Genomic DNA, 22,073 nt, shown 5'->3' on the forward strand with positions numbered 1-22,073 from the left:
TCAGCTGACAGCTGCTTGACTATACTTGTTGAGCTTGTGTTTGCTCATTCAGTTAAGAATGCAGCTCCAGGTTACTTAATGTACTTGTAGTAGAGAAAAGGTTAAAGTAAACACTCCCTCTTTTTTTATTCCCATCTGGTATCTTCCTTTATTATATTGCAAAACATTTTAACCCTTCAGATGTAAAAGCAGAGCTGCTCAGGTGTGGATGTAAGTAACCATGCCGGGATTTCCCTACAAAAGAGCACAATGCACTCAGTAAAACTTTCCAGGTTAAACAACGATTACTCATCTGTGACTGTTTTACTTCCCTTTTTAAATGTAAAGGATACCAGTGCAGTTTTGTTTTCTTCATGTTTGATGACGTGGTGCTTATTTACTTGTTGCGTGACCTGATCTTAAAATAAGAGGAAAATACGGGCCAGTCCTTCAGTGCAGCTTCTGTTCCTGTGTTTGACTCAGCAGGTGTTTGATAGCTTCACTGCTGCCTGTCTGACATACATTGCATAGCGTATGGCACACAGCAAGGGTCAAAACAGCTTTACACGTTGAAAACCAACTCCTCTGACATTTCATGGCGTGAAGAAAGAAACAGTGACTTTCCTCGAGGGTCTTATGTGTGTTTGTTTGAATTTGCAAGTCATGAATAAACTCCACCCATTCAGAGGAGGTGTGTGTGTGTGTTTGTGTATAACTGAGATGTGTGTGAGTCAGTGGGTGTGCAGCCTATTTTCTGAATAACTTGTTGATCCAGTCAAGCTAACACTCAGTCTGTGGAGGCAGCAGGCAGCTCCTCTGCTTCTAACTTCTTCCTCTTTCTTCTGGATTTCATCTGAACTGTATCTGAGCCGCGGTAAGCCTCTGGTTTCTGGATTTTCCTTGTTTCCACACATTTTTTCAACACTTCACAGCAGAGAGGACTAACTTCAGCTCTGTATCAACTCCACATGTCAGCAATAGAAGTTTTATTTAGAGAGCCTTCACTGTTGATGCCTTGGGGATCCTTTAAGTACTAACTTAATGTGTTTTTATTTTATTTGATTTAAATTGAGGTGAAAGATTGAAAAGTTTAGGTAATTCAATATGTTTCAGATTCTTTTGAATGAAAAGCAAATTCATTCATAACCTTAATGAGGAGCATGGCTGTAAAAATAGTGTTTTCTTTTATAAAAATCAATAAGCAGGTTCGATTGAAATCAATGCATGATTAAGATGGCTGCTGTACAGCTCCAGAGTCACAGAGAAGTCTTTAAAACTTTCAGTCATGTAATGTATCATCTCACTAACCTTAAATGAGTTTATTTTTAGCTTCCATGTGGATGTACACACAGTCAGAACTGTTTACAGATAAAACACTTAAATCAGTCAGTAATTTGGTTAAATATCTAATTCAACAAATAAAACTCATATTCTTAAATTGATTTTCATTGGTTTCATGTAAAAATAAGAGCATTAATGGAACATGTGTGTATAAACTTAATAAATTCTGTATGCGTACACAAATATTGTGTAAAATAATGTTTTAGCTTTTTGGTTTTAAACGTTACAGGAGAAAATTCAAATGACTTGCTTAGTCCTCTGTTCAAACATTGCATACCCACAATGAAATTAGGATATTTCTACAAACATGTATGTGAATATTTTTTGGAGTTACTGTGAAGTAAACATTTATGACATAAGATTTGCAAATATCAGTGTGTATGTTACTGGTGAAGAAAACATGAAGATGGCATAAAGGACAAATGCAAATGTTTTGGGATATCCATAAATAGCACAAAACCAAACAAACACAGATAGTTTAGGTAAGCGCAATTTGGCATCATCCATTTATCCAGGTTTGTAAAGGTTAAGAGTAAACTGGAAACCCTTTTTCCACTTTTTATTCGAACACATTTTCATACATCCTACGACACTTTCCTAAGATTTCTGCATGAATCTTTTATGTTAAGTCAAAAGTAAGTGTCGTAATATACTAATATTAATAATTACAAAGTGCATTTATAATGCAATAACATAATAGAACAATGTAATTTGTTTTTCGCTCATTAAATCAAAATGTTATAAATTGTTTTATTTATTTACTCATTTTAAATATTACAGCTTCTCCTAATTTGTCTAGTTATCAATGGAAAAAGTCAAATAACTAAATCAGTCAATAAAGAAAAGGAAGCTAATATCAGACCTCACGTAAACTATTTAACTTTTATCATTATTAGGGATGTGCTTCTTCTACAATGTGTTCATAATAGCAAGCAAGTTCAGTGTTTATGCCTCCATAATATTTCTTTATTTCAGCCAATTGTCATTCTTTAGATTAGAGTCCTCTCTGTGTTATTACCATTTATCCCCTTAAGCTTCTACATGAAAGGCATCCTCACATTTAGCCTGTAAAAGCTTTACAACTGTAAGGTTTGATTTGACAACCCTGTGATCAGGAGATAGAAGACACTCAGTAGGAAATGAAAGAGTAAATAGAAGCCTGGTGACATTTATTTAGTAGTTTTGTTGTTATTGAAGCTGTTCCAAAGCCGTCAGCTGCTGGATGATGAGATTTGTTCCAACAGAAATGAAAATAAAACAGCTGCTACGTTTATTTTAGTCTCAGCAGGATAAAATGGATAAAGATAGAACATTATCATATCTTAACTCTAATACAGATGAGATATTTCCATATTTTAATATACTAATGAAGATACAGTGGATGGTCATGTAATGTGTGTGTTAAAAGTTCATTTGTTAAGAATCTGAAAGGCTCCTGGCGACCTGTTTAGGGCTTACCCTGCCTCTCGCCCAGCGATTGCTCGGATAGTTCTTTTGCTTCCAAGGACCTTGAATTGGACAAAGCAGTTAAGAAAATAGATGAATTGCTCTAAAAGGGTTATTAATTTCTGTCTTGGACATAGCAAGACTTGTAGGGCATTAAAGTGACCCTTCTAGCCAAGACATCAATATAATTAAGTGCAAACTTGACCCACTTTTGCAAAACGTTTGATCTGTTACTGACAGACAACAGTCCATCGCAATATATATATTGCGATGGACTGGCGAGCTGTCCAGGGTGTACCCTGCCTGTCGCCCAAAACCAGCTGGGATAGGCTCAAGCTTCCCCCGCGACCCTGAATTGGATTAAGTGGTTCAGAAAAGGAATGAATGAATGAATATATATGTATATATATATATATATATATATTGTCTTCAGTTGTAATGCAGGAAGAATCCATCCTAAACAGGCACAGACTGGTATGACACCCATTAGATGTCAGTCCTCCCGCGCCCACCAAACATCGCCATATCTCATCACTTACTCATCACTTCCCACATATTTCAAACAAGTGTTAGTAAATCTCCGTAACCTTTGAGATTGACTGCTCGGATTTCCTCACATCGTTTAAAGCACGCCAGCAGGTTCACCTGTGTTTGTTTAGGAGAGTCAAGATAGTGTCAGTATAGCATGAGAGGGTTCTATCATGCATGTCCAACAGACACATCCTTTTCCTTTCACCTTATCAAACCATTAGGGAGATAAAAGAGAGGTTTTAGGTGAAGGATAAGAAGAAGAAATAACAGAGTGGAATACCTGAGAACAAAGGAAAAGGTTGTAGGTTTACAGATTACATGGAGGATGAAATATTACAGGATCTGGCTGTAAACCTGACAGATTTTTACCTTTCATTGAGAAAAAAAGAAGTACATTTTAAGAGGGAAGTCCTTGCTGCTCATTAAAAGGATCAAACTTCAGAATAATCAGAAAGCAGCACATGTTCTGTCTAGATTTCATTTTTTATCAAGAATGTCTCTAATTATGCTTTTCCTCTTCCTTCTTCCTTGTGTGTCTGATGCTTAACCACCCAGAGAGATTCAAAGACAAACCTGCCACAAGGGGGAAAAAATAAGAGCAGAAACATACGGCTGAGATCACCACAGCGGAGGGAGCCTGGACTCGAGTCCTGCCTGCAAGAATTTTTTGTGGGTTTGTGAGTCTGTCTGCATCTTAATCGTGTGCAACTGAAAGGAAATCATGTCAGCGATACACACCTGCGTCTGCTTCCTTCTGTGGATCAGTGTTGCCACGCAGAACAAAACCCCAGGTAGGACACAAACACCTCTTTGTCCAGCAGCTTCAACTGATCCGCCAGTAGGGAAACGTTTCCAGGTTTAACAGACTAAATGCTTTCTTTACAGAACCTGATACACAGAAAACAACAGGAATCTCTGAATCCTGAAGCTGCAAGCTGCAACATTTTTCTACTTGAAATCAGGCCCTGGTTCACATTAGTCATCCTTTTTCCTCTTCTTCTTATGCAAGATTGGAACTTGGGCTGGAAAAAGTTCAGTGAAAGCAGCTGAACTTAAAGGAAATCTGTTTGACTCACATCTGTGGAAATGTATTACTCAAATCTCAACAGTTTTAATAGGAAATGAGCGTTAGGATGAGAAATGAGATGGGAATTGAACTCAAACGAGTTCAGCTTAACTTTAAACTGCTTTATCATAACACCATGAAAGCTACTTAAAAATTGCACTTTAGTAGCAACATAAAGATTGCTGCATTTGCCCAAGGCAAGACAAATTTATTTCATTTCATGTACAAGACACTTCAGTGTGCTTTGCAAAAAACATGAAGACATGATAGCAGAGGGAAGCATTAAAAAGCACATAAAATGAAACTTTAAAAAAAATAAATAAAGACAAAAAGTAAAGTATAAGAGAAAATTAATTAAAGTAACTGTGTGAGGAATTAACACACAACAACAAAACAAATGAAGACTGCTGCTGGTAGAATTATGGTGGATTGCATACAGACGTAAATGTTCAAGGAGGAGGTGAAAAAGAGCTCAGGTTGGATAGTCCACTCATATTAGTCTCATCTAAAAATCTTAAATCTTCCTAAGTTTCAGTAAAAATGTGAAATTAGACTGTATAATGTGTTTGTTATAAAATAAAGATCTACTAACTTGTTTCTCCTGCGCAACTCTCTGCTGGGGCACAAAATGTAACAGTGATCTGTGATAACGCTGCGTCACAGCTCTGGTAGGCCAGCCAACTCAGGTCGATTTGTTACGTCACACAGGTGTGAGTCATACATCTGAGTCTGTTGGGACTGCTGCTGACAGAGGCATTTACAAGAAATGACAACAGAGATTCATGTTTAAACTGGGAGAGTCGAGAAGGTGAAGAAATTGTGCTTGTTCAGAGGTCAATGCTCAGAAAGAAAGAGGGCAAGAAAGACAAACTGGATGATATGCGACTGAAGATAGAATAATTAAGTATATTTTTAAAGAGGAGTTTAAGGAAAGTACACCAGTAGTACAGTTTCTACAACAGGAACTGAAAGCGGAAGTACTAGAAGAGACCAGTGAAGTCCTCCACTGTTGAAAACTTGAAAACAATCCAATGTCTGTGCTATGAAGTGGGATTAACATACCCGACGTACCTCTCCATTACTTGGGTGGGCTTACCCAGACATTGAGAAGCAGTGCTATGAAGCTGATTACCGGCTTGGTAACTGGACCCGAGGTTTATCAATCTTGATTAATTTGTGCTCACATAAAATAGATGGTGTTTGCAGCGTTTTACCATCTGCAAACATTACTTTTTGTATCTTTTTAACTTACCAAGGGGATTTATTCTGGAAAGACGTGAACATGCGTCGTAGGACTGAAAACCTAGGGTTAGCCCTGAAGTCACCTCGTGAAGAGAAAAATCCAACTTCATAGTAGGGGCTCTGAAGTCTCTTGACTGCAGCTCATGGATAGAATGTGATAAAGGTAACTATGCAGTATACAACATGGGTAAAGGACCGGTTGTCCTAGCAAGTGCTAGCTGCTAGATGCTGCTGGAAGGAGGAAGTACGGGCAGAGCTAGATAAGCATTATCAGTGAGGTTCAGATTCATATCCAAGTATTTTTATGGTAAAACGTGGTAAAAAGATTCTTTGAGGATCAGAGATGAGTCTTTTAATTTGACTGACAACTGGTGGAAGGTGACTTTAAAAGACCTCTTCCTGTAAAATCTGCTAATCTGAGGCTGAATCATGTTGTTATGAGAGATACCCACTTAATTCCAACAATACACACTTTCTAAAACTTTTCCGAAAGGGAATACACCTACCAACATTCATTCACCACAAAGCTCAAAGAACATTGATGCTTTGGATTTCTTCACAAACCTCTGACCATCACTTAACCTATAAATTTATGTAAACTGTCTTTAGTCTAATTTAGTCTGCTTGTTCACAGATAGTTTCTTATTTTCTCCTCTTATTTTCCAAATATCTATGAGGAGGGTTTTGTTTTTGACAATTACACAGTCTTTTTCCCCATAATATTTCTTAAAGTGGAACACCCAAATAAATTTGGTTAAGTGCATTAGCATCCAACTTACAATACTCAATTCTATCAGCTGCACAGGACTGACTGTTAACATCACACACCCCATTCTTCCTGCTAAAAACATAGCCAGTACACCATTCCCCAATGGCCTTAATATCTGCGTCCCTTCTGTTATTGATGTGACGACATCACAGTTTACTCACCTTTTATGGACCAGTTCGCCTCACATCCTACCTGCTTATTCAGATTTACTTGTTTATGTTTTTAACAGTAAACATAGATACGTTCTGGATTCTGTTGAAGAAAAGAGATTAAAAATAAACTGCAGAAGGGCCGGAAGATGACTGCAGAAGCATAAATTAACCATAACAATGACAGTTTTAAAAAACAACTAAAAGCATTAATAATACAAGACAAACATATTTCACTAGGAATCATTACAGAAAACCACAATGACCCAACAACCCTTTTTAAAATCATCAACCTTTCAAACAGGTCTATTAAAGGTGCAAGTGACATTGCAAGTGATGTTAATGTCAGGAATGTGCGCTATACCACTATCCATACTGGGAAAAACACTGGAAAGTTTTTTTTTTGTTTTTTTGTTTTTTGCGGTTGATGCAGTCGTGTCAACAATAAGCCACGCTGTTTATATACGAAAATGTATTTATTAACAAAAAGAAATTAAAGTATGTGTATGCAGTGTGTAAAAGTGAAAATAGGTGGTGTAAAGTGGTTGCAAGTCAGTGTCTGAACAAACCAACAAACCAAGCTGCAGGCTGAGAGAGCGAGAGCAAGAAGCCTTTAGCCTCATATAGGCAGGTGCGCTACAGCAAGGTAAACTGATAACTGGAACCACCCATATGGCACACCTACCTACAGGTAAAGGAAGAAAATAATTAAGGGTAGTCCGTCACAGCTACATAAAGTATATATATATATATATATATATATATATATATATATATATATATATATATAGATGATACACTTATTAGTGTAATCTGTTGAGAAACAGAATGGATGCAGGTAGCAAAATGTTGTAATCGTTCTTAATCTGTCTGCATGCATGCAATAATAACAGATGCATGCATCTATGGAATGCATACACTGTAGTGCAGTGTCTTAGAATTAGAATATTGTGAAAAACCTCCATCTCAAGAAGTCATGGTGTCACACCCTAATCAACTAATTAACTCAAAATACCTGCCAAGGTATCCTAAACCTTCAAATTGTCTCCAAGTCTGGGTCAGATGGCCATATAATGTATAGGTTTCACATTTTGAAATGAGTGATGAAAAATATTGAACTTTTTCAGAATATATATATTCTAATTTTCTGAGATGTACCTGTACAAATACAAATAGGTCCAACTGTTTCTGATATTGTACCAGATGGCAAGAGGAAAAGACCTAAGAGATGAAGACTCAGGAAGTTTTAGTCGCAAAGACTGTATAGGAGGATGTTGTTTAAACATCGGCAGTGGCTTGTGAAACATCTGGATCAGAAAATGTAGTTAAATGTGCACATTTGATAATTTGATGGGGAAAAAAAAAAAAAAACTTTTACTCTGGTAACTGAAAATGATAATATTCATAACATGAGTTGGTCAGTCCAGGTAAAAAGCCTTAATCACAAAGACGAATGTGCTTTTGAGACCTCAGTGGTACAGAAACCAGCAAAGGTCCACAGAGAGGTGAGAGGCGGGGGGCTGAGAATGCTCTGGTCACATGAGTGATTTGTCGCGTTCTTGGCATGCGTTCAAGAGAATGCCACAGCTTGAATGCTTGACCCATACAGAGCAGGGATCTGGTGGCTCTGCTATGTTGTGGAGAAAATTTTGCTGGCGTGATTTAAGTCCTTTTGGCCTCCCAAGGGTCACTTCAAAATGGCAAAGACTGATGTCATCATGGATAAAAATATCCCCATCCGTGCCTTGATTGTCCTTTGAATGATTTGAAGGTTGTGAAAATGACATGTGTCGTTGCTTTTACTGTCAAAGGCTTCTAACAATATGTTAACACCATTATCAAAACACCACATCAGGGAATATCACCTTCAGGAATGTGGTCCGTCAATAATGCTGGATGTAACACTAACTTGTGAAGGGCAACCACCAATCTAGCAAGTTGGTGTCTTGAAGATAATACTTACAAACACAATCCTTGTATCCATGCATTGTTACATATGAAAATACCTGGAAAGTGTCAGGAAAAAGGGCAGGGACAAATATTAAAACCCAGGAACAGACTCCATGAGTATGCAACTCAGTTGTTCAACTCAGGGTTATTTACACAAGCAAATAGCAAAACAACAAATTATGTGCATAAATGACATGAAATGGACAGAAGTGTCCACCTGTCTTATTAGACAGACAGGTGATTTTTATTTTCTGGTCACAGCATGTCCTTGATAATAGCCATTGATATATTTCAAAATATTTCCCAAATTAGACTCTGAGCAACACTGCAGGATCTTGTCTCTTAGTCAATCAGCTTTGACAAGCATAACAAACTTTACCCGTTGTGTCGCCTTAAGCTGAATGTCAAAATGGATGTATATTATTTAGTAGGCTACTATGCACCAAAAGTTTGTTGCTTGCCATGAGAGCGTGTCTTCTCCGATGCTAACACACCGCCATCGGTGGACAAGCAGTGCCCCTCCAGATGATTTGTCAGTTTACTAGTTTGGTGCGTTCAGGTGTGTTTTGACATGATGCGAAAGAGAAATGCTATCAGCAGCTTTTATTTCACTAAAAGAGTGGAGGAGAAAAGAGAAAGCTTCTTCTCTCTAAAGAAATTCAGATCACAGATAAGCAGAGCTGAAGCACTTAATACAAACTGTTAAGCCTGGTGGTGGGGGCTAATGATTTGGGTTGTTTTGTCACCATGAATTCTTACGTATACCAAAGTGTCTTATCATGCAAATTGAGTTCTGGGTTTTTGGTATTATAATCTTAATATTTAGGTGGCAGAAAAAGCCTTTTAGAAAAATCTGAATAAGATTTCTTCCTCCACTTCGGTTTCTGGTGAAAACAAATGTGTCAGACTTTCATACACAAAGTCAAGCTGTGCCAGACCTTTGATGACATTTTCGTGACTCTTCCTGTCATGTTTCAGATGCCATCGTGACATGCTTGGTTTCTGAGGAGTGTATGCTTCCCTGCAACTTCCAGCCCAGCACGCAGGTGACCGTTGAGTGGTTCTGGCAAGACGTGATGGTGTACAAGTTTGCACGGATGGATGATACTGGCAACAGGACCACCAGCAGCAAGGAGCATTTTGAGCACGAGCAGCTCACCGGACGGGCCACCGTTTCTTCTCTCCAAATATCCACCGGCAACGCCACCATGATCCTGCGGAGAAGTGGCCTCAAAGACAGAGGCACTTACAGATGTCACGTGCAAACCTCTGAGGGAGAACACAATGCAAAAGTCATCTTGAAGGTTGAAGGTGAGTTTATGAGTTGAGTTTAACTTTTAATCTGCAACTATCAGTCAAGGAAAGAATTTCCTTCCTGTGTGTTGCAGGAGAAAGTGGCAATTTTGGCAACACATCAGCTCTTTAACACTTGTAGGACTATAGAGAGATCATTTGATCCTCCTGTTTGGAATGTGGTCTGACCAGTATGCTAATAATGTGGCAGCTTCTTGCTGCGAGTTGAATGCAGATTGTCAGAGCAGCAAAAAGGAAATGAAGGAACAAAAGGAAGAACTCAGTTTTACAGCAACTGAAACTAACTTCATTCCTTCTGACTCCGATCTTCCTCTTGACAGCTTGAATGTTCCTGGTTTTTTGTAAATATTTTGCATTGCTTAGAATGGATCACCACATATTTCTCTTTTTTGTTGAGTTCAATTTAGTAAGAGACATGAAAGTAAGAGAATGAAAAACATACAAAATAGAAACTGTGTTTATTTCGAATGGTTTATTGATATTTTTTAAACAACATTGCAGAAAATGCAAACAATATTTACACATATTTACAGTGTGTATGTGTTTGACATCACACAACTTATTCAAAACTGTCCTTGGTCTGAGCAGACCTGGCACTCCCATGGCACTTTTTTTTTGCACTTGCCACATGTAAACTTGTAGCAATAAATACATTGTTCGGTAGCAGGGTTCTTTTTGCACCGGTGCAGGACTTAGAACTTCTTCCTTTTGCCGAGGTCATCTGGTGCGGTGGCCTGTTTGCGAAGACAGTTTTCCTTTTCAATCTTCTTGTCTGTCACATGAGACTCGGCCAACTCACTGGCAAGCCGCATCAGAAAATCTGGCCGCCTTTCCTTCCTTCCTGTGCAGTCTTGATATAGCACATGGGTGTTCAGGGTTGCCATGTCAATCATGTCATAGAAGACAGCGACCGTCCATCTTCTTGTTCCTGCTCGTACGCTGGTTCATGGTGTTCGACACCGCATTTTGTTAAGTTGTACTGGGTGATGGTGTTTGGCTTTCTTTTGCGGCTGTCCTCAGTCTGAATGACATCATGCATACTGCTCGTAACTGTCTTCTTCCGGCTGGCTCCGTACGCTGTCAGTGTGGCGTCAGTCATTGAAAAGACCTGAGTGCTGAACTCACTGCAGTTTCTCTTTCGAGCCGAGGGGGGAATTTCTCTGCAAATCTTGTTGAGTGTCTCAATAATGGTGGTTTTCCGGCTGAGCAGCTTCTTCGCAAGTGAAATTGATGTGAAAAAATTGTCCGTTGTGAAATGGTTCCATCAACTTCATTACCACACTCTCAGACAGTCTCTCCTCTTTGGGATGACTGGGGGTCTTTGCCAACGTATTGAAAAACATTGCAAATATACTTTGATTTCAGGTCGCAAGCCACCCAAAATTTTATCCCAAACTTATCTGGTTTCGTAGCAATATATTGCAGAAAAGGGCAACGTGTCTTTGATGGGTAAAGCTGTTCACCAATTGTGATGTGCCGTCCAGGTCTGTAGAATGTGACACAGTTCTTTCTAAATGATTCCCATAATTCAGAAATTGCTGCAAACCTGTCTGTCTGCACTCGCTCAGGCCGGGTGTTCTTGTTATCAAAGCGAAGGTGTCGCATGATTTCTTTGAAGCGGTCTCTGGCCATTGTTGCCATGACCCATTTGTTTCCATACATCTCGGACCAGTTGTCAGACAATGATAGAACCTTCGTCACCCCTCGCCAGATGATGACAGCAATGAAAGTCATCAATTCTGGAACAGCCATGAACCAATCCACAGTTTATGTCTCCCTTGCATGCTCAATTGTGCATGCTTGAATGATACAAAGCATCTGGTGAGTGAGAAAACAGAGAAAGCCTTGAAGGTGAGTTTTGATCCTTTTTCTGGCTTCATGTGTTGACTCTCCATCTGCGGCATATGGTTCAATAGGAGTGAAATCCAGACGTTGTCCAACCTCTTCCTTACGCCAAACTGTGCCATCTTTTGCAGTCTCTGTTACCGTGGTATCCAGCCGAGGATTCTTTTTCAGAGGAGGGGGAGCATCTTCCTCCGAAGACTGCTCCAAGTCAGATTCTGCTTGAAAGTCGGTGTCATCTGCTTCAGAGTCAAAAAGGCTTGCTTCACTTAGAATCATTTGTAAAGCCTGCTCAGTGGTGAATCTTCTCTGCATCTTTGTATGTTAAAGAGGTCTTGGAGAAAATGATGAACTGGTTGGTTGTCCACTGGGATTTTGAACTGCTCTGCTTCTGTATCTAATCAATAGAAGTGCTTACAGTCCCATGCATGATTATTGTTGTTTAGATAGAGCTATGAATTGCCTCATGCAACCGTGATGAGTCACTCGTTTGCTTTCATTCAAATAGAAAATTCAAAATCAGCTCAGTTTTAGAATCATATCACAAGAAAACCAAGGCCTCATTTACATTGCACACCTTGCATTGTACTCCCAGCAAGTGGCTGCTTGCCATTAGTGGCACATTTGGATAACAAGAGTGACTAATCAGCCACCACATTCCAAGGCAGGGGCTCAAATCATCCCTCCTCAATTCCCAAAGGAGTACCCGAAACTTCAGTCCTGCCATTAGTGATACATTTGAATCACAAAAGGGGCTGCTCAGCCACCACATTCCAAGGCAGGGGATCAAATAATCCCTCCTCAGTTCTCAAAGGGAGTACCCAAAACTCCTGCTAGTGTTACCTCTAAATTGTTGGTTTGATAGCAGTTTATCAAGTTGCACTGTAATATTCTGTGGCCCAGTACGAGATATACGTCAGTTTTAGTACCAGCAGACTCAGCTGCTTCTTTTGGCTTGTTTCAGTATTTACTGTACGCATATTATTTTTACTATTATTTATGGGATGCAACCCAGATGTCAGTCTTTTATAGGTGCTGACTTTGTTTTGTGAAAGCATTAATGTCTGTCTTTTTAACAGAGGTCTCATGTTATCTGCATAACAATGACGTCACCCATTGCCATGCCATGCTATATCAGGCTCTGACATTTAGCGTCTATCACTACAGGCTTCTAAGAAACATTTAGCACTTTGTAAGTGTTTTCTCTGTGTGTGTTTGTGTGAGTAGCACCTATTCAAGGCCTATTTCTGGAGCACTCCAGACTGAGCGGCTATGAGGAGATGAAGTGCACCGTCCGCAATGTCTTCCCAGCTCCCAAGGTAACCTGGGCCACTGAGCCACCCACATTCGAAGTCTTGCGACCAGTCACACGGATGCTAGCTGACAAGAAGGGTCTGTACACGGTCGACAGCCGACTTAGGCGACTGAAGGGACAACCTGATCTAATCTACATCTGTAAAATGACACCTTCATATGGAGGTCCGGCCTGGACCACTTCACTCAGGGAGAGAGGTACACAATTTTCACAGTGTTGATGATTTCATGTGTTGCAAGATGAGTCTATATTTAAAAAAAAACAAAAAACTGTGATGTATGGGGCAAAATATCTGCTAAAGATAAATTGGGTACATGTCATCATTTCTTGTGAAAGTTCTGTTCCATAGATTTAGTCTCTGAAGGATTTGTTTTTCTTAATATCTGAGTTTACATTTCAATATTTTGTGCAAATGAAAATATTTGCACGTAAAATACTCAGTGAGTTTATTCATGTCATGCATTAATTATCAGTAGAGTAAGGGCAATAACATGAGATGTATGTGGGGCTTAGAAAACAAACCGTTTCTTCCTAATATTATATGAAACAGGCACAAATCTAATTGTTATTTCTTTTATGTTTCAACTTCCAAAGAGATAGAAATCAAATGGAAGTTAAGTTACAAGACAAGTTACACATAGATACAACAAATCTCATGAGCAAATATTTTATTCTCTTTATAACATACCAGATGTTTACTATTTCTAAAAACATTTAATTTAAAATTAGATTGCTACAGTGTCTCATTAAGGTCCTGTTGGAGGTAAATTTGCATTGACTTTGATGACTTTCTTTATAAAATTGTGGAAATAAACCTGTCCACCTTCTCTACCAATTGGTCTGGATATGTAAAACCCAAACTAATAGTTTGTTATAACACTGTTTCAAATTTCAACCATTTCGCTGTTGTTACACTATTATTAACCCCTTCTTTTTAATATCTCAACCATTTGCTAAAAAACATTTATTCTGTTTATTTTTGTCTAAAACAAACAGAAAAACACAGATAAACATTTTTCTGGCATTTTTGTTAGTGTGAAAGTTAGGGGTTAATGTTGAGACAGGGCTGTGTTTTACTACCGTGTCTAGTCCGGTTCAGCCACCAGTTTTCATGAAGCTGTGCTTTTATGATAGATACAATATGCAGTCTGGCATTGTCTTACTGGAACATCCAAGGTATTCTCTGAAAGATACATCACCCAGATGAGATCGTATGTCGTAAAAAAAAAATGTCTTTCCAGATGTGCAAGTTGCCAGTTCCATATGCACTAATGCACCCACATGGTATCAGAGACTGAGGCCTGACAGCAAGCCAGATGCTCCCTGTTCTCTTTCATCCTCTGAAGGGGTCATCATTTGAACAAAGAATTTATAATCTAAAACTTAAGTTATTTTCATGTAGGTGTCTCTTGATAGTGGACTTTGACAGTCATGTGCCTTCTTACATTTGAGTGTTTTTGACTTTGTTAAAGGTTAGGCGTGAATTTTTCTTCACAAAACACAGAAACATGAATATTTTTTGCATTTTATGCCTCTTTTGGTTTATTTTCAAACCGCTGTGGGTATATGTAGCAGTTATCAGTTTTCATGTTATATAAGACATAAGTACATTTCTAAATGGACAACTAAACACATACTGCCACCTTTTCCATCTGACAGAAATAGCAGGAATTCAGGGGAAAGATCTAACCATCCCCTGCAAAGTCCCCACTTACCTGAGCAGCCCGTCTCTACAGTGGACCTTCTCCAAAGGTGAAAAGTTTTCCCGCATCCTTACATATGACAGCCGTTCAGGACGGAGCATCTACTCGCCACCATGGGACAGCCACATGGAGCTGAACATCTTCAGGGTCCCGTTTGGAGACGGTTCACTGCGACTAATGGACCCCAAAAGCTCGGAGCACACAGGCATCTACACATGCAAGTTCTCCGTGCCGTACGGCGTTCACACCGAGCGCAATGAACTGACCATTCAGGATGTTAATGGTGAGGCCATAAATCTTCATGTGTTACATTGTTGTCCCAACAATGGAAGGACTTTATCACTCATCTGTTAACAAAGTATTATAGCAAATTTTTCTGGCGTCATTTATTGTTTGTTTTGGTATTTTTATTGGATTCCAATTGATTTCTGGGGTCGGCTTGATTTGGAGTTGTCACATTTAAAAAAACTGTTTTGTGACATATTGATGTTGTAATGATATTAATGTATTCTTCATTCATTCATTCATTCATTCATTCTCCTAACCGCTTAATCGGATTAAGGGTCATGGGGAAGCTGGAGCCTATTTCAGCGGTCTTTGGGCGAAAGTCAGGGTCCACCCTGGACAGCTTGCCAGTCCATCGCAGGGCTTAATATATTGTTATTATAATACAGATCATATAGATGAGTGATCAACTGTCAGCAGTGATAATGTCAAGTGAATGTTTTCTGTATGACTTTTGGAGTTTTTCCACGTCATTTAGGAGGACAATGTTTGTCCTAAATGACGTTCCTCCTTCTTTACTATGTTGGTTCAGTTCATTGAAGTTTGCAGTAGTGGTTTGTAGCACTGTTTCAGCCAGGTTAGAGTCTGGATGAACTTGCTGGGAAGCTAGTAAGATTTATGCACTGCTCCAACATTTTTGATCATTCATTCATTCATTATCCCAACTGCTTAGTCCAATTAAGGGGCGTGGGGAAGCTTTGGGTGAAAGGCGGAGTACACCCTGGACAGCTTGCCAGTCCATTGAAGGGCCACACAGAGACAAACACTCACACTCACTCCTAGGGGCAATTTAGAGTAACCAATCAACCTAACATGCATGTCATTGGATGGTGGGAGGAAGCCAGAGTACCCGCAGAGAACCCACGCATACACGGGGAGTAACATGCAAACTCTACACAGAAAGGCCACTGTCCCAGTAACCTTCTTGCCACCATGCACCCTGCATTTTTGATTAGTTGTGTTAAATTTTTTTGGAGCTAAAGACATCGATGAAACAGATTTTCTTATGGATGTGTCCCCAGCGACAACTAATTTAGCCTCCATCTTTCATCCCTGAGCTCTCTCCAGACAGTCTTATCTCTTAAAACTGTCTCTTTCTGTATTTTTTTTCCCTCTCTTACTCCAATAAGATCTTTTTGTGTTTGTTTGCTAAATCAGTATGATCAAAACTGTGTGACATAGTACATACAGCAAAACTCAACTGGAATGTTACGCAGCTTCCTTGTTGTACAATCTGGTTGGTGCTGTTTCTAGTCAGAAACAGCTCCACCAATGAACGTTATCGTTATCACCATGTCATGAAATGAGTCAGGAACGCTGAGTTTAAAAGTCTAAAAGTTACATTGTGCGTCATGAAAGTTTATGTAGATTTAGACCTACTTTTTTTTAGAGAAAGGAAGTTTAAAGAAATGCTAATGGATTTTATTATTGTTGAGAACAGTACTGTAAATACTGTAAAATACTGTAAATGAAGTCTTGGTGTGCTCTTTTTCTTGTTCAGGTCAGCGAAACGTATCAGATGATTCGTCTTATTGGTGGGTCATCGGTGTGGTGGCTGCAGTACTGGTTGTGGCTTTGGCAGGATTGTTGGTCTACCTGAAGCTGAGAGGTAAAAGATTAACTCAACAATAGATACACAACTGAACTGCATTAAAAACAATATCAATATATTAAACATAAAAAAAAACTCAATCTGTTTAATTTGGTGACAAAGACAACTAAAGTGTCTTAAAACAGTTTGGGATGAATTTTGTTGTATTTTTGCAATTACTTATAATAAAATAATAGACTTCAGATGATTTTTTCCAAAGAAATTTATAGTTTGGTCCTAGCTTCAGTTAATATCTCTTGTCAAAAGGAATGTGAACGCTATATGATATGAAGCATGATATGACATAATAGAGGTTGAGTGGAAATTCAGGAATTGTCTTTCCCTTTATTTGCAGATAATTATCTACAACTCACCACACTCATGTTATATAAATAAAAGTATTTTTTACATTTTATAGCATGTTGTATAAGGGTCACTTTAGGTTAAAATAAAAATCCTTAGTTTGAAGATGGTGGTGGATGGATGATGAATTTCTGATTTAAATATTCTTACGTTTAAATGTTAAAGTGATGGGTTAAGATACAAGTGGAGAAACAACAGCATGTGAGTTTGCAAGGTTGAATTAACTTTGTTACATCCCACATTGTATGACAGCAGTGGATAAATGAGTTAATTCAAACATTATTAAAAAAATGAGATCATGAGCAATGCCTAGAACAATTACATTATAAAATCTTATCAAATGTGTCTCTCACAATATACATAAACATTCATATGGGTCTTCTTATTATATTGTTTATTCTGGCTCTGTATATGTTGATAATCTCAGGAAAAAAAAAAAATATATATATATATATAGTAGTGACCCTATATATATATATATATATATATATATATATATATATATATATATATATATATATATATATATATATATATATATATATATGTATATATATATATATATATATATATATATATATATATATATATATATATATATATATATATATATATATATATATATATATATATATATAGGGTCACTACTATATATATATATTTTTTTTTTTTTCCTGAGATTATCAACATATACAGAGCCAGAATAAACAATATAATAAGAAGACCCATATGAATGTTTATGTATATTGTTCAATTATTATCACATTACCCCTTTCCTGGTTTATTTTGTTTATGTATTATTTATTATTTATTCTATTTTACTATTTTTTTTATTATTATTTCACAAATAATGGCTAAAATATGACTGTAATTAAAGATAAATACTTTATTTATAGTTTACAAGTCTGTGTACATATTCTACTCATATGAGTCCCTGTTTAACTTTGAGTCTCCATCAATTCTTATCTGCTGTTTACAAAATATAAACATTCAGTCACAGATGGAGCATCAGACAAGTTTAACTGAAGAAAAATCTGTACAATGTGTGTTTATGTAAATGCAGCTTTGAGGATTTTTTGCTGAGTCATTAGATGCTCTCTACTCTGTCTGCAGGAAGAACCTCTAAGCTCAGTAGTGACCCTGAAGAAGTAACAGAGCTGAATTTGGTCAAAGGTTGGTTATTAAAAAAAATACACAAAACTGGACTGATACAAAAAGGACACTAGGTGGAGCTAGAAGGCAACTTTAGCTGTCATGAGACACTGCCGCTGTTTAAAAGCTGAACAACTGTTTAACATGAATGAGGTTTTTTTTGCCAGCATTTTCTAATTTTCTTTAATTGCTGATTATTTAAGTTGGATTCAGGATACTGAAGTCTCATGCTGAGCAGGTTACCTGCAGCAGTTTCACATTTTCATACAAAGCAGCTGAATTTAGTTCAATTTTCACTCTATGTATATGACTTTCTAAAAGTAAGAGATGTTTGTCTATTAGCAATGGGCATGCTGTAAAAAACCACATAAGTTTTGAATTTAATAATTTTACAGTTAATCTGCATAACCTTTGAATCTGACCATAAACATGTTTGTCATTTTTCAGATCGAGCAGCAGCAGGACAGTAACCTGAACAAGAGCAGCTCATTGACCATCTGCAGTGATGAAGGACTCTCAGGGCTCTAATCCGAGCACTCTCAGGAGCAAAAACCTGAAAACACCTAAACTAACCAAGCCTAAACAGCAAACACTGAAACAGCTGGTTTGAGTCTGAACACAGAAGAAAGCACCATCTTCCAGACTGTTCATGCTGATAATGCATCTCCCAAAGTTATGGCAACATCTTCATGCTGGCTTTATGAACACTGAAAGTGCAGCTATGATTCTTCAAGTATCCCTGGAACTCTTTGGGAAACTTTTTTTTTTTTTTTTGTAAAGATCCAAATGTTTCTACATTTCACCCAGGAGAATCATTGCTAGAATTATGTTGCAAAGTTTCCTCTGCTGGACCAATAACAACTGTGGCAGAGGTTGGAGTGACAGTGGACACTGTTCAGCGGCCTAAAAATAATTCATATTTCCTCTAGACAAGTGGCTCATAGGAACACCATGATAAAATAAATGAATAAGCATCTTTATTTAGTGTTCTATACTTATCGCATTGTGTTGAATGGTACTCCTCTATCCAGCTGGGTTAGCTTCTGATTCGACATAGTTTCCACTGAGATTTTCATCACATTTACAAATGCTTTTAAACATATAACTTTATTGAAAAAGTGGGAAAATGAAGACGTGTTTTAGTCCATGCAATGAAGAAAATAAACATAAGGAATAGTTAATAACAGCTTTTTCCATTTACAGTTTTTAGCTACGGTGCTGATTTGTTTTCGCTTAAACGCTGGTGTGACCAAGTCTTTATTCAACCAGAAAATAAGATATTCTAGATGTCACAAGGACAAGAAATGCACATGCTTATTAAGGTTTACTGAGGGTAAAACAGTTGTCACGTTGACTGTCACAACGTTTAGCAGCCAGCTGAAGCAAGTCATCAGAGGAGCAATGTTTTTAAAAGGAGGAAAACCAGAATGTTGTACCGCAAAGCCTATAAACTCTATGTGTCATACTTATTTACTGTATGACCCCAATTTATTTAAGAAAAAAAAATTATTGGGGTGACGTCTCAAATGTAAATGGTTTTTTTTTAAAAAATGTTGAAAGTGAGGCAGATCATCAGGACTGTTATGGCAGCAATGTATGATGTATGTTGTGTATTCAGGGTCCTCTCAACACTTAACACCAGTGTGTAAATAGCAGCAGCCATGAAAAGGTCACCTGCTTGACATTTTTGGCTTTAATGATGATGGCAGATTTTTCAGGTGGTGAAATGTTTGAACTGCAGGCAGTTCAGTCCCACAGCTGGACTTTTCCAATATCCTGCTGTAGGAGATGCAAAGTGCAGTTTTCGTCCTTCTGAAATATGTGAGGCCTTTTCTGAAAAAGGCGTTACCAGGATTGGAGCGTGGCTTAATCAAAAATGTATAAGGAACTTTCAGTACTGATGATGACTTTCCAGATGCCAATTTCTAGAGAATTACTGCCATAACATCAAAAATTAACTGAGCACTGATAACAACCGATTGTCCACAAGGGGACATGGTTTCTTAAATAAAATTCAAATTTCAGTTTGTGTATTTTTCCTTTGTCTTTAGATGAGTTGTGTGTGTGTTTAATAAACAGTCATACAATACTGATTTATAGCCGTGCCCTTGGCATACACACTAGACTCTTTTCTGGTGATACAGTCTGGAAATAATGGGAGATTTTAATTCTTTCCATTTTAGGATCAAGATAAATATTCTGGAAAAATTGCTCCACAATTTATCCACATGTTTCTGGTAGATTGCTGAACATCTGGCTGTCTTAACTCATGAAAGTTGCCCTTTAACCTAATTGCATCATGATCACCCATCTGCTTCTTTCTGGTTCTGCTTGTCTTGTTGCCTCATGCCAAGTTTTTTATGGATGTGTTGCTGACTTCAAATCCAAGATGACCTGATATTCTTATGAAATAGTAATGGTCATGTGTCACTTTCAACATTTGATATGTTCTCCATGTTTTTTAGTTTAAAAAAAAGATATTTCTAAAGTGGTTACTTTGTGTTTTGTTTGACATGTTCACAGGACCCCTACTTTGTCATTGGGGTTGTACCAAAAGGGAGTCTGTGTGATTTATGATTCATAGAAACTGATGACAAATGTTTTTGTTTTCTCGGAGGAAATTGCACTGATGTTTTTCTTGAAAGGGATAGTAACGATGTTTTGAAATAAAGCTGGTATTGTACTGCTTCGAAGCAGCACAACTGAACTTTGGCAGATATTTTCACTTTGGCACCTCAAACAAATTCATCGTCATCTTGTATCTTATCTCTTCTCTGAGCTCTTTCCAGACAGCAAAAGTCAATCTGATTTAGATTCTTATTTTATCTCTTGAATTGTCACTTTCTCTCGTTCTTCTCCACATTTCCTCCGATATTGGATTTTATTGCTGAATCTGCCATGATGCCCACCCAAAATGACCAGTGTGTTGATAACCAGATGCACATGATGGCATGAAGCAAAATGCAGCTGTCAGGTGCCACCCCTGGCTGGAACACAAAGTAGTAAAGACAGGCTTTCAGCCTTGGGTCCCTGCAGGGCAAGAACTGCTCCAGGAATGTACATCTTGAATGTCCGTGTGGCATCGTATGTGTCAGAAGCAAATAGTTTGGGAAACATATCTAATGTTGCTTTAACATGAAGTCATAATTTTTAATCAGATCACGCTTTGTCTGGACTTTGTCATCAGTTTTCAGGTATGAGTTTTTCTCTTTTATCTGCAACAAATGTTGAGCTTTTACAAGTGTCATTATTAAAATGCCTAATGATTAAAATCTTTAAGTCATAGTCTTTTCTTCTTATTTTCATTCTTGAGGTAAGAACAGAACAAGATTGTCTCAAAAGTTTAGTTTATTTCTAAATATATGAACGTTGGTGTGTGAACTTGGCCATTTATTATTTATCTGGTTGTAAAAGTTGTTAATACACAAGAATACATATATTAAGGTCAAGAAATTAACGTATGTGTATGCAGCGTGGAAAAGTGGAAATCATTGGTGTAAAGTGGTTGAAAGTCAGTGTCTGAAGAAACCACAAACCAAACTGCAGGCTAAGAGAGAGAGAGAGAGCGCGAGCAGCAAGCCCACAGCCTTATATAGGCAGGTGTGCCTACAGCCAAGTGCACTGATGAATGGAACCGCCCGCATGGCACACCTATCTACAAACAAAGAAAGAAAATGGCGTCACAGGATGAAGGTTGCATCACTGCAGCATTTTTAAGTCAAACACGGGGCCTGCTGTGGGTCAAGCAGCTGACATTATTGTGTAATTTGGAGATAAGTTCCTTTCCAAAAACTCAACACAGTTAAAAAATGATCATTAGTTTGTAGGTGCAAAACATAGTAGTAGAAGGTTTAAAGTTAAAATTTTGAGATGCCTTCTCTATACTCACCTGACCGGAACTAACCCCGATTTGATGATTTTGTTGTGGGTCAAACATTTTGGTTAGAGATGCTGTTTCATTTGAATGAGGAAAGTTAAGGTAGTCAATAATTAGTCCACAAAAATAATATTACTCTGAGTCATAAATCTCTTAGC

At 37.9% G+C, this 22,073-nt stretch overlaps 1 protein-coding gene across 2 annotated transcripts; it reads left to right on the forward strand.

Moving 5' to 3' along the window:
• Positions 1-715: 715 nt before the first annotated feature.
• On the forward strand, positions 716-20,944 carry LOC306770486 (uncharacterized protein). 2 transcript variants are annotated; one of them, XM_079259340.1, is made up of 8 exons: positions 716-853; positions 3,853-4,088; positions 9,452-9,784; positions 12,857-13,141; positions 14,604-14,930; positions 16,434-16,541; positions 18,000-18,059; positions 18,486-20,944. In XM_079259340.1, exons 2-8 carry the CDS (start codon positions 4,019-4,021, stop codon positions 18,506-18,508), a joined length of 1,206 nt encoding a protein of 401 aa, XP_079115466.1. In that variant the 5' UTR covers positions 716-853; positions 3,853-4,018; the 3' UTR covers positions 18,509-20,944. The 2 variants fall into 2 exon arrangements, with proteins under 2 accessions (XP_079115466.1, XP_079115465.1); XM_079259339.1 differs by having other exon boundaries at positions 18,000-20,944.
• Positions 20,945-22,073: the final 1,129 nt, after the last annotated feature.

The sequence above is a fragment of the Telmatherina bonti genome, assembly GCF_933228915.1.
Source record: "Telmatherina bonti genome assembly, chromosome: 20".
Classification (NCBI taxonomy): domain Eukaryota; kingdom Metazoa; phylum Chordata; class Actinopteri; order Atheriniformes; family Telmatherinidae; genus Telmatherina; species Telmatherina bonti.